Source organism: Ictidomys tridecemlineatus, chromosome 2, assembly GCF_052094955.1.
Source record: "Ictidomys tridecemlineatus isolate mIctTri1 chromosome 2, mIctTri1.hap1, whole genome shotgun sequence".
NCBI classification, from domain to species: domain Eukaryota; kingdom Metazoa; phylum Chordata; class Mammalia; order Rodentia; family Sciuridae; genus Ictidomys; species Ictidomys tridecemlineatus.
The window spans coordinates 54795200-54809218 of NC_135478.1; the positions used below are offsets into that span (position 1 = coordinate 54795200).

Below are 14019 nucleotides of genomic sequence, written 5' to 3' on the forward strand. Positions count from 1 at the left end.
GAACCCTTTTTACTTTTCACTTTGAGACAGGGTCTTGTCGAGCTGTTTAGGGCCTCACTAGTTGCTGAGGCTGGCCTCAAACTTGAGATCCTCCTGCCTCAGCCTCCAAATTGCAGGGATTATAGGTGTGCCTCACCACACCCAGCCCAGTCTGGCAACTTTAAAAGACAGACAGTCTTATTCCAACTTGAGTCCAGAATCCAGAAAACAAATGGTTTGGATGTGGTCATGGTATTTATTCATAATATGTTTTCAACATGTGTTAATAATGGAAAACAATACTTGTTCATACACTGAATATACCTCTCCCTGGAGCACTGTGGAGTTCGCTTGGAGTTGAATATGGCCAGGTGTTTTTTTTTCTCCCAATCTCTTTGGTTTTTGGAAATGGGCAGAGTTTCTCAAACCAAGGGTCTTCCATGGGCCACTTCCATTCCAATCAAGTTGGAAGGGCACATAGACCAAGGCTTCCCCACTTCTTGGAAAGAAGTAATAAAATGTAGATTCACAGAAGATCAGAAAGAAACCGGCACCTTGTGTTCCAAAGTCCATCTCTTCACACAGCATCGGATACTACAGGCGAACGGCGGGGTATCAGGCCAGCAAAGGAGAATCCTAATGACTCAGAACCTTCCGGAACATCTCCAGGGTGTGCTTGCTCAGTGACCTTGGATGTCACTCTAGAATACCTTGGCCAAACAGTGTGAGGATTTTAATTTCCCAGTGTGTCTCTGCCAAATCCTCTGTCCCAATGCAGAGACACCCAGGAGCCCCACACTGAAGCGGCAATACCAGCAAGAATAAAGTTCCACTCTCTTCCAGAAAAGGCATGTCCAAAACATAAGGGTGTCGTTGGTCTTATTCTATCCAAGTGACTCTGTCCTCTGGAAACTGTCTTTCTGTTGCTCCCTTTTTATTAGAAGTCTGAAAGTCACTTAAATACATACAACATTAGCACCAAGGCAGCATACATATATATATATATATGTATATATATATTTTTTTTCCCAGAGATCACATGAAACCGAATAGCTACTGAATAGAATTCCCAGTTGGTACAGTCTGTGTGCCATGTCACTAACTGGTTAGCTAATGAGACTCATTGGCTAAAGAACCTTTCCCAGAAATGCCCAAACTGCCCTTGTACGACTCTTGTAGCACCTTGATGATGGGATGGCTGGGTTGTTTCAAAACGCAAATCACAATTAAAAAAAAAAAAGTATCAGCAAAACACCGACAGATAAAAAGTAAACTGCAGTGTACCGTGATAAGGAAGAGTCACCTCTGTCGTAGTCCTACATATAACGTAGAGTACGTAAAACGCAGTGGTCTTGACTGCAGGGGACAAAAGTGATAACGTGAAGGCAGTCACAATAAAATCATTTTACGTACAAAAATATTACATCACAATAAATAATTTCAAACATATAAATATTAAACTTTACATCATCAGGCTATTCCACAGGTTGAAGACCCCTGATCCAAAATGCTTGGGACCGGAAGTGTTTGCAGATTTCAGATTTCGTGATATTTGCACACACGGAATCTGATGTTCAGATTTTTGGACTGAGGATGCTCAACCTGCACATATATATATTTATATATATATGCATATGTACACACATATACACACACACTCTCTCTCTCTCACACACACACACACACACACACACACACACGAGCATACAGGTCTCTCACACACACACAGGCACCCAGATTTAAGGTGGAGGTATTGCATGACTATCCTTCATCCATCCCATAATGGCTTCCTCTTCAGAGCACCTGAAATAAACAAATCAGAAAGTGTAAACCTTCTGCCTCAAATGCCAAAAGCCAAAGAGTAGGTAAGCCACATATTTTTACATATATAGTTTTAAAATGGCACTATTATTTTCTACCGATTTAAAAAAAATATATATTTTTTTCTATTTTGGTATCAGGGGTTGAACCCAGGGGCACTTAACCACTGAGCCACATCCTTGGCCCTTTATGTATTTTATTTAGAGACAGGGTCTCACTGAGTTGCTGAGGGCCTCGCTAAGTTGCTGAGGCTGGCTTTGAACTAGAGATCCTCCTGCCTCAGCCTCCCCAACTGCTGGGATCATAGGTATGCGCCACCTCATCCAGCTATACTCAATGAATTTTGCCAGCATTAATTTTGTTCTCCTTTCTCTGATAACAAACATCTTCTTGTCCCTTAGGAATGATGTCTCTCTTGAAGCTATCAGTCACTTGACTCTAGGAGGGTATGTGATCTCAGGCCCTTGGATATTGTGATTGGTTCAGAAGTAGCCATGGGACCCAATCAGAGCCAATCAGAATTCTTTTGCATAATGGATGCTGGGGGTGAGTATTTATTGGGTCATGAGCTATGATGAGGATGATGTCATCCTGGAGCTGCCGGGGACCCTGGTGTGGGGGAGACCATCTGTCTGAGAAAGAAGTTATTTAAGAGGCAATCGCTGCTGATCAATAAAAAAAAAAAGAAAACCGATAACTTTGTTTGAGCCTCTGGATGCAGCCGTGCCCAAGCCAGCCGCTGGACGTCTTATTTATTTAATATATTTCCTTTGTCCCTTGTAAACAGAAATAATTCCAATTTAGAACATAATTTCGGATGTGGATACTTAATTAAATATTAAAATGCTCATAAATGTCACATAAGTACTCCTGTGTCAGGTTTTCATAAAGAGCTGCTGAAAGATCCGGGAAGATTAGGAGGCCCACGTGAGTTGGCTGAGCTTGTCCCTTGCGGCTGAACACACCAGGACCATGTTAAAACATAAAAATAAAAAAATAGTGGCCAATTCCACCCTGCGTCCAGCAGAGGGAGCCCGCGCCAGCATGATGCGGTTAACCAGGGACTGCGGATCTTTATGCAGGATTTCTCTTCCCCAAGAGAAATTTCTCTTCCCCATTTTGTTAAAATGCAGATTCTGATTTTTGTGGGTGCAGGGTGGGGTCTGAGACTATGCATTTCAAACAGGCTCCCGGGTGATGCTGCTGCTTCTGGTCCCAATGCCACACTGTGAGTGGCAAAGCTGGTGGCACTGTACCGTGGCCGAGAGCCCTCCTGAGCACTTGGAAGGACCGTGAAGCAGCTTTGTAATAGATGTGGGCTTCAGCTTCTGTAAAGCCCCAAAGCCTCACTTCATGGGTTCCTTGGGAGAATTCGATTAAATCATGCCTGTAATTTGCTTAGCATGGCGAGGACCTGACAATTACCATTGCTATTATTATTATCATCGTATTCCTGGACAGTAGCTCTCAAAAGATGATCTGTGTGCTCCCTGCATTAAAAATACAGATCCTTGAATCTGCCTGAAGCAAGACTCCTAGAGATAGAGCCTGCCAGTAGAGAAGATTTTAAATACTCAATGCAGAGAAATGGGATTCATGTGGCCTTGGGAGGGACCTCATATTCAAGGGTGGAGGACAAATGGCCTTCTTATGTGAAAGCAGATGGGCAAGAGAGAAAAAGATAGGATAGTCTCAGGCCAGTTTCAGTACCCTTACTAGTGACCCTGACTGGGGGAAATGACTGGCCCACAGCTGCTCCTCAGTAGGCTGCAGAAGAAATGGTGGGGGTGGGGGGGTATGAGGAAAGAGAGAGGAGAGACAGATCAGAGATGGAACACATACCTTAGCTATAGAACTTGCACCTCCAGGCCAGTACCAGAAGATGGAGTGCATTTTCCACAGTAACCACCACATTTCCCTACGACTCGGGTACCATCCTGCAAAGAGACACATCAACTTAGATTACCTAATGTTTTCAGAGCTCGCAACACCTTTTGTGAAAAATCATGATTGTACACACAGTAGGCATGACCTTCTGAAATTAAATGAAACCTAAGATGCTCACCAGGGTCTAACGCTGGGGTTGGCCAACTATGGGATAAAGGCCAAATCCAGCCAACCACTTGGTTTTTCATGGTGGACGAGCCAAGATTGGATTTTACATTTTAAAATGGTGGATCAGGGCTGGGGTGGTGGCTCAGTGAGAGAGCACTTGCCTGGCATGTGTGAGGCACTGGGTTCGATTCTCAGCACCACATATAAATAAATAAAATGAAGGTCTATCAGCAAGTAAAAAAATATTTAAAAAAAAAAGTCCATCAACAACTAAAAAACATTTTTTAAAAAGTATTTTTTTAAAAAAATGATTGATCAAAAGCAAACCAAGAATAACATTTTTTTTGACATGAGGCGTTTCTATCAAATTCAAATTTCAGTGTCCCTTAGTAAAGTTTTATTATAACCAGCCATGTTCACTATATTACCTAAACTCTATGGCTACTTTCACTTTGCAACAGAAATGAGGAGTTGCAGTAGGTCTCAGTTTCACATTGATGCTCAGTGTGTCACAGCGACACTGTTTTAACTTGATACATCTTATTTATTTGTTTTCTACCAGTACAATCATGAAGACAGGTGAAGAAAAGAAGGGAAAGTGGGTTTTGCATGCTATACTTTTGGGGTGGGATTAGGGGTCCAGCTCAGTAGTAGAATGCTAGTCTTGGGTTTGATCCTTAGCAACAAATAACCATTCCCCTCCCCAAAATGAATGTTATACTTTTAGGATACAATGGCAGGCAGATTGTTTTGTTATCAAATTTAGATGACAAAGCATTGCATTTATTATGTAATGACAATATAGTCTTGCTAAAGAAAAATGATATACACCAACATTACCAAACTAAAATCATCACAAATATTCCCGTAATGGTTTAGAAATGTATAAAATGTAAAATGGGGGTATATTACCAGAGCATGATTCTTACCCAAAAATAAAATATGAAAATGAGTAAGTCTCCAGTTTGCTCACTTGTTAGTTGGGCAAGGAAAACAACTTACTCATATGAATTAATGTGAATTAATGACACCTTATTTAATTGCAGCAGCTCAAGAAATGTGTCCAGCAAAAATAAACTAATTTAAAGAAACTACCCTTTTGGCAAGAAGAATTGCCCCAGAAAGTTGAAAACGTTGGCAGCCATGCCAATAGGTACTTAAGAACAAGGCAGATGATTTTGAGTGGGTTTCTTAGGTTCTTGACGAGTCAACGGATATTACTGATACTATTTAGGGGCTGTTGTCATTTGTGGAGACAAGGGCCAATCTGAACTGACTTACAAATTAGCCTTTATGAATGGCTCATATGAAACAAGCATGGGTGACAATATTTCAATGAGGTTGAGAAAAAACACTCTTGCAGAAAAACTGAAGTGGAATCTGCTAAGAGGCGTTGAAAACAGATTGTGGTTAAACTAGGTTTGGAGTGCAAAGAGTTTTAGTTGGAAAACTTACAAAGCTTGTGAAACTGTAAGATTTAAAGCCTATGGTTATTCATTGTATTATTTATCAGCAGGTACTTTGTGGAAAATAATTGAACCTATCAGATTTAATAATGTATTGAATATATAGTATTGTCAATATAGTAATGTCAATCATGAATTGTCAATAATTGAATATATAGTATTACCAATGAAGTATTGTCAATATAGGATTGTCAATAATTAATTCATTTGCTATAAGTTAATCATCATCAGTCTTGTGCCTTTTTACTTTTGTAAAAAAACTAGAAGCTGAATACCTTGACTTGTCTTACCACTGCAGTGTAATCACTTAGCAGTAAAGTTTTATTTTGACTTTTGAGCGCAGGATCCAGATTAAAAGTTTTCTGAGTAAGAATTGTTCCCAGTCATTCCAACTGGATGCTTAGTGTTTGAACTTTAGCCTTGCTATAGACTTGGTAATACTTCCTAATGAAGTATACCTAGGGTGATATGGCAAATCTGCAATTACTGGCAAAACTCCTACTGTGGTAAGGGCATTTCAATGACAAGGAACATTATTTAAATCACAAGTAATGTTAAGCTGCTTTAACACCTCCCCAGACTGGCAAAAGTTAAAATGAAAAAAAAAAAAAAACTACATCTCATCGCACACAAATTTACAGTGGTTATATTTTCTGAGTTTAAACGGCAGTGTGATTTGGACTTTGATGTAAGTGCAAAGGAAATGTTCATATTTCAAAAATTCATTTAGCTAGGTAATTGAGGAGCTTCCATTTCATTTTCAGTTGCAAATGTTTAATGGTGATTAATGTGCAATGAAATGATATGCTAAAAGGCAAATATCAGGAGAAAACTCCAACAGAATTCTATAAAGGTCTGCCAAACCTTGAGTACGCTCCAATGAAATTAGACAGCTGTGGACAGATATCGGTGTCCGACAATATGTATGCATGTAAAAGAACACTTTGCAACATGCATGAATTAGATATGATCTCATTTCAGATCTGCATCAACAGGTAAATATCTACAATACATTTTGATAACTAGAGAACACTAATTAAGCCAAATGTTTCCTCCACCAATACGCCAGTCTTCTCATTGGTAGATTTGTATTATAAAAAAAGTACTCAATTATTACATTATGCATTTATCCAAAATTTTTACATATTCTTTCTCTCTTGACATACAAATACACATATGACATCACTGATTTTGCTTCTTGGTCCTCAAAGCCTAAAATACTTGCATTCCGGCCCTTTCTTTGTCAATCCCTGGTCTACAGACATGCATAGTTTGTCTTTGACTTTTCAGATTCATCTTGTGCTATTCTTTCCTTCACGATGGTATTTCTTTGGGCTGTTCTTCTGATATGCCCCTTATAACACAGGGCCTCTGCACATGCCCAGTCTCTCTAATTGGAACTTTCTTCTCTTTCCCTGCGTGTGTACATTATACCCACCCCAATATTTGCCTAATAAATTCTTCAGAATTCAGTCAAAGGTCGTCTCCTCTAAGAAACCTTCCTGACCCAGTTACTCGCTGCACAGCACGCTGCAATTGGGCAATTAAAAAAATTTTTTTTTTTTTTGTCTTCTTGCTGGAAGGTAAGCATCATGATGCAAGGTGAAATTTCTCTCTGTACTTGGGATTGAACCCAGGGATGCTGAACCACTGAGCTACATCCCCTGCCCTATTTTGTATTTTATTTAGAGACAGGGTCTCATTGAGTTGCTTAGGGCCTGGCTAAGTTGCTGAGGCTGGCCTTGAACTCATGATCCTCCTGCCTCAGCCTCCTGAGCTGCTGGGATGACAGGCATGTGCTACCATGCCTGGCCTAATTTCTCATTAAAATCCAAAAGCATCCATAACTTAGCATGGTGTGTGGCTTATAGTGATGCCAAACACATATCTATTAATGGGTAAATGAGTGAATGAATGAATGAGGCTGAAGCTGCCTTGTGTTTCTGAAATGTGGAACACTGCCTTGCTTTAATGCTATAATTGTTTCTGTTAATTGTAGCATTGCATTGCATTATGTATTTACCATGTCACTTAAATCCTTTTCCACCTCCCTCTCCAAACCATGTTCTACTATTTCTGCTACTGGGACTAACACAATGACGAAGAGATCAGGGTCTTAATTTCAGGGTGTCTTTGGGCTGTGTTCCCAGAACTGGGTGAAGGGGTATGAAGATTTGGTTCAGGTAGCCCATCTGTGAAGCCTCCTGCAAACAAAGGATCCCCTCCTTTTCTTTTTATAAAAGAAAGAAAGAAGTGTGGGGGAGGAGGAAGAAAAGAGTGAGTTTAACTATGAAGAAGAACAAAACATTTTCTCTTTAGTTTAAAACTGAAAGAGACCCTGTCTGGAAGAGTTCTTCCTTCCTTCTTGTTGGGACGGAACCAGGACCTTGCCAGCGCTAGGCAAGGGCTCGGCCACTGGGCTCCTCCGAGCTCAGGAGAGTTGTTTCTAGGACCCTACTTGGTTCTGGTTTTAGGGGTCCATGTTAGTTCTGGAACTAGTTGGTACAGGTACTAGTTGGTACAGATACCAACAAGAACTAGGTTTGATGACAGAACAACTGATCCCCTAGCTAGGAACTTCTCCCAGGCATGAGTCTAGGGCTGGCGCCCTTCAGGATGCCACAACATGCTAGAAAAGTCTTTAGGATCCTCAAAGCTAAGCTTTACCCAAACTCTCCTCATCCAGCAGAGGAGGTAACTTGAACCAGATTTGCCTGGTACTGGCACTGCCTCTCTACACAGGCTCCTGAAAGCCTTCGTGCGCTGGGGCATCTGTAAAATGGAAAGCACGAGATTTTCTCTAACGTGTTTGCCATAAGCACTTAACAAGTGCTCAGCAAAGTGCTTGGCCCAATGCACGTGCTCAGGAAGGGTTTGCTCTCTTGATCATAAAGGCATTGGGGGGCGGGGGGCTCTCCATCCTGTTTTCCTGAGGACGAGAAAAAAATGCGGGTAATTATAAGATTATAAAATTGAAAGGTAAACGTGGTTCAGGCTTCACGCCAATCCTCTATTGGAAGTCTGTTAATTTGATTTAGGTAAAAGCAGAGCTAAAATTTATTTTTACTATAAGATAAAAAAAAAAAGCACCATACCAAGCAAGCAAATAAGATAAACACAACTGTCATGGAGACAGTGTCTCTTTCAGAGGGAAAAAAAAAAAAACAAGTAGATAAGAAGCATCCACCCACACAGCATGCAGTGTTAATTTTTATTCCTTCATTAGAGTGGGCCTTCCAGAATTCTCTTTTCAGCTAATGTGCAATTAGCGTAGTTCAGACTATTACATATAAGTCAAATGGATGGATCTCTGTTCCATTAAGAAGAGCTTGTATTTTACACTTGGCACTAATTTTTTTCTGCGTTCTCAGTTATATAACTAGGGAGTGACTACCGTGATTTAGGAAGGCACGTGCTTGTCTGATGGCAGGGCATTTACCGGTGTGTCTTTGGAGGGCGCTATAAGGGGAGCCTGCTGGGCTGGAAGGTGGGCAGTTTGCTGAGAAAACCCACAGAGATCCTAAGTAATGGACACATGATTTTAGGACCCCAAACCGAAATGTTAGGGTTGAAATCATGTGCAATGAAATTTGCTCTTGACTATTGGCTATTGCCCATGGACACTATTCATATACATATATGTATGCATATATACACATATGTATATGCATATTCCAAATTTAGCCCTTGACAGTTATATATATACAAATATATGTATAAACATGGCCAGTTTCTATAAGAATGTACAGAATAAAAATGCATGCATGGCCAGGTGTGGTGGTGCATACCTGTGATACCAGCGGCTCAGGAGGCTGAGGCAGGAGGATTGCAAGTTCAAAGCCAGCCTCAGCAACTTAGCAAGCCCTAAGACAGTGAGACTCTGTTTCTAAATAAAATATAAAAAGGGCTGGGGATGTGGCTAAGTGATTAAGTACCCCTGGGTTCAACCCCAGTATCCCCAAAAAATTAAAAAAGAAAACCATCTTTCATTAATGCTTAATTCCAAAACAACTCTGACGGCCCTTTTCCTAATGCAAAGAATGTCAGGTAGATGGCAGGATGTAGAGAACAGTCCCCCGTCCCCTGCCCCTGCACATCCTCCAGGCACACAGGGTACACAAAGCCCCTTGCTCTCCTGGCCAGGAATTCCCCCAACCCCAGGGCTCTTTGTGCTGCCTGGCTGTACAGGCCTATTCTAGAACCTTCTCCTGGACTTGCATTAGAGGGGCAGCTCTGAGAAGGGCATTTGGGCCTGCAAGGGGATTCTGGATGGGCTGGAAGGGCACTGGTGAGTTGAGGAGCTCTCCCCTGGCGGAGGAGCTCAGAATTCCATCATCATCTCTCAGATCTCACCTCTGGGCCATGGTCCTGCTTCCGTCCATCTGCCTCTCATGCAGAGATCTGACGGATGAGTAGAAACTCACCTGCCCTCGTGCAGAGATCTAACGGAGCGCATGGAAACCACTAGGCCCTGTGCTGAGTGGGCGCAGCCAAAGCATTGGCCTAGAAGTCTAGAGTGGGCCCACGTGCACAGGCTCACTCAGCTCACACCGCAGTCCGAGGTCCTTCCACCCAGGCAAGCTCACTCCCTAGTCTGCTCTGCCCGCCTGCGACATTCACACGGAGACCTTGTGACACCCACAGCCAGTGCGCCACTTCTGTTATCTTCCTGGAGACACGAGATCAACTTCACTTCCTTACTCCATTTATGCTTCTCCAGAACCCAAAGAGACGACGGGGGACACTACAGTCTGCACGGCACAGATGGAGAAAGCAAGGGCCCCCCTTCTCTGTGCAGCCACTGAGGGCTTGACTGTGGCACCCAAGGCTGGGCCTGCTGCAGGCTAGGCTGAGCCCGTCAGCCAACGGCATCAGGCTTGTATTCCTCTGCCCGCCTCCTCACCTTGCTCTCCCAAGAACTGACCTCACTCTTAAACCTTGCTGTCCCAATCCTTTGTGATGTGACAGCCGGGAGGAACACCCAGAATTCATGCATGTAAACTGCCCAATAAATAGCTACAGTAGCCTTCCTCTTATCTGAGGTTTAACTTTTCACAGTTTCCACTATCTGTGGTCAAGGGAGGTTAAAAAATATTAAATGGAAAATTCCAGAAACAATTCATGAGTTTTAAAGTGTGTGCCAAATTGGAGTAGTTTTTGCCATTATATTCTGTCCCCAACAGGATGTGAACCATCACTTTGTCCAGTGTATCCGTGCTATATATGCTAACCCTCTCCTTAGTCACTTAGTGGCCATCTGTCAGACGGACTTTCATGGTACCACAGTGTCTGTGTTCACGTAAACCTTATCGAGTAGCCCCATGCTACATCACAATGGCGACATCCTTCGCCTCACTTCATCCCATCCAGTAGGCTCTGTATCATTGACATCATCACCAAAAGGGTGAACGAGTACAGCATGGTCAGATATTTTCAGGGACTAGATTTGCATAACTTTTACTATAATATATTGTCATAGTAGTTCTGTTGTATTATTAATTATTGTTGTTAATATGTTACTATCTCCGTGGTTAAGTGCCCCGGGTTCAATCCCCATTATCTAAATAAATAAATAAATAAATAAATAAAATACAATTTTCATTAATTTTTAATCTCCAAGCCACTCCGATTTATAGCACTCTTCCAAAATGGCACACATTTTAAAACATATGAATTGTTTCTGGAATGTTCCATATGCTATTTTTGGACTCCAGTTGACCACAGATACGGTGCCTGGTTTATTAAGTTAAGCTTTATCGTAGATACGAATGTACAGAGAAAGACCTAGTGATTCTAGGGTCTGGTACTGTCTGAGGTTTCAGGCACCCCTGGGAGTGAAGGGGGAACTAGTGTATTTGAATTACGATCATGGTTATTTTTCTGAGGTGAAAGTGGGAGAGAGTTCTTTTCATGGCACACAAGGAACTCAACAACAGGGAACTTGGTGTGGAGGCTTCCTTTTGACGGGTTTTGCCCTGGTGGTGAGGCAACACCTCAGCTCTGCATGGGCCCCAGAGATCCAGTTCTGCTGGTATGTCCTGATTTTGCTTTCTTTGAGTGTTGCCTGGGGAAATATTTTATTGCTAAGCAGGTTTGGAAAAGGGAGGCTTTCACCTTTGGAAAAGAAGGTGTTATAAATGGCCAGGGCCCACACTGCAGAGGGCTTGTGCCTCGGTCCCTTAGGGCGAGATGGCAGTGAGCCTCCGGCGGGGGCAGGTTATTTCGCCATTTCCAGAGCGTCTCCCATGCACACTGACTGTGGGAATATTAAAAAGGTGTGCCTTTGACAGGTTTCATGGTTGATTTAAGTTAGGTCAGTGGTTCTCAAAACAGGGTTACTGACCGGGAGCACCAGCATCACCTGGAAACTGTTATAAATGTACAGTCCTGCTGGGTGTGGTCGGGATGCCTGGAGGACACCTGTCATCCCAGCAGCTTGGGAGGCTGAGGCAGGAGGATCGGGAGTTCAAAGCCAGCCTCAGCAACTTAGTGAGGCCCTCAGCAACTTAGAGAGGCCCTGTCTCTAAGTAAAATATAAAAATAAGGTTGTAGATGTGGCTCAGTGGTTGAGTGTCCCTGAGTTCAGTCCCTGGTACCAATCAATCAGTCAATCAATCAATCCACACAAAAACCAACAAAACAAACCGAAACCAAATCCAAACCCCACACAAACTCTGTTGAGGCTCACACACACTCCAGCCTGAGAACCACTGCCCGAGGGGACTGTGGGTTCCTTTCCTGGGTGCTTGCTCCCGTCTCCAGCACTGCAGAGCTCCCTGTGACTCTTCAGGAAGGAGATCCCACGTGCATCCTTCCAGATGAGGCCGGGAGACCGGTCGTCACTGAGCACCCTTAGGGGACCCTGCTCTGTGGTCTAGACTGAAGGTCAGCCACAGAGCAGCACTTGTCCAGGCTGCCAGAAGCCGGGGGGTGTCCCAGATCCGGGTATTCATAAGGAGAGCTCCACAGGCCCTGGAGATGACTTTTGAGCTCAGGCTCTCTAAACTGTCATAGAACACACCAAGATTGAAAAAAAAAAACAAAAATGGTGACAGGCTATTGTCAAACCAGCTTCCTCCAGCGCAGGCAGAGCCCTCCCTGCAGGCGTGAGGAAGAGCCTTTGCTCTTCATTCTCTCCATAAGGTGGCGCTCCAGGCTTTCATTATTTTGTTTCCCCTGAAACTGCAGTATCCTTGCCAGGGGCTAGCCCGCCATCGCCACCCACATTATGCAGGTTACTGAGATGGTTGCTTCCCCACACCTACAACCATGATTTGGACAATTTTTTTTTTTTTTGATACTGGGGAGTGAATCCAGGGGTGCTCAACCACTGAGCCAAATCCCCAGTCTTTTTTTATATTTTATTCAGAGACAGGGTCTCAGTGATTTGCTTAGGGCCTCGCTAAGTTGCTGAGGCTGATTTTAAACTGTGGATCCTCCTGCCTCAGCCTCCCCAGCCGCTGAGATTACAAGTGTGCACCACCACCCCGGGCTGGACAGTCAATTTTTATTGTTGTTGTTGTTCTGGGTCACTGAAACAATGTATAGTTTAAAAACACAATAAATATAGTTTTATTGTACACAATAAAACTATACTAAACTTTGTTTTTCAATAATAATGATAATAATAATAAAACCCATAATGCACAGTTACTGGAGGAGAGAGGAAAGGCAAGAATGCTGTAATCTCAGGCACATTCTTAATCCCAGGTGCTGTTTCCATTCCTTTCAGTGCTATGAAAATATTTAACAATAAAATTGGGAGCAATCGATATGGCTATTTAGTTAGTTCTAATGGAGGTCAGTGATTGATTGGCTCAGGCTGAGAAAACAAGGAGTGAGGTAGATTTTTTTTTTCTTATTCTTCACAAATGTAACCCTGGCACTTAGAAAAAGGGATCAGGAAACAGATTTCCTCCAGAAAACAAAACTGGGTGTCTCCCTTCCCAGAGTTAGGGCACTGAGCTGCTTCCGTATATTCTGATTTTGACTAGGCAGAATCATTCTTGATAAGATTGCCACATTGAGTGAATAACGTCCGCATGGCCCTTGGACCACACCTGGAGCACAAGATTTAAAAGCACTAACAAACTAGAGCAAATAAATAAACGAATTAATTTAAAAAATAATAAAATAAAAGCACAAAAACATTATTATTGTACAACCTGCCTATGTATCCCTAATTATCCAGAGATGTCACTTGATAAGTTCTCCCTTTCTTCCAGACCCATTTGAATGTTTGAATGGCAGTTGTCTCTAAAGATTTAAAAAGGGGGAAACGGGTGGGAGGGAGGCATGGTGGCACACACCTGTCATCCCAGCAGCTTGGGAGGCTGAGGCAGGAGGATCTCGAGTTCAATGCCAGCCTCAGCAACTTAGCGAGGCCCTAAACAACTCAGTGAGACCCTGTTTCAAAGTAAAATATTAAAAAATGGCTGGGGTTGTGGCCACAATGACTTGTTGCAAGGGCATGTTAGAGGCTTCTCCCTGCTTTTAGCCTCCAGGCGAGGCGGCCTCAACCACTGGGATGGTTCACACAGTCAGGGCTTGAGAAAAACCCCGTAGCCCCATGAGGCTGCCACCCTGGACTTCAGTCCTACACTTTCTTCCCGAAACTTTGCAAAGAAATAGCAGAGCACACTCGCCCTTGGCACCACCACCGTGGCTCCAAAACCTAAGAAAGGCTGAAAGCCAGCCC

At 42.9% G+C, this 14019-nt stretch overlaps 1 protein-coding gene across 3 annotated transcripts in view; it reads right to left on the minus strand.

Annotated features, from left to right (window-relative positions):
* Positions 1–215: 215 nt before the first annotated feature.
* Adamts9 (ADAM metallopeptidase with thrombospondin type 1 motif 9) overlaps positions 216–14019 on the minus strand; it is a 159011-nt gene continuing 145207 nt past the window's right edge. For all 3 annotated transcript variants that reach the window (XM_078038605.1, XM_078038604.1, XM_078038603.1), the window contains 2 exons: positions 3643–3737; positions 216–1782 (listed from right to left, as the gene is read on the minus strand). In XM_078038605.1, the coding sequence (XP_077894731.1) occupies positions 3648–3737 (90 nt within the window). In that variant the 3' untranslated portion in view covers positions 216–1782; positions 3643–3647. The remainder of the gene's footprint in view (positions 1783–3642; positions 3738–14019) is intronic.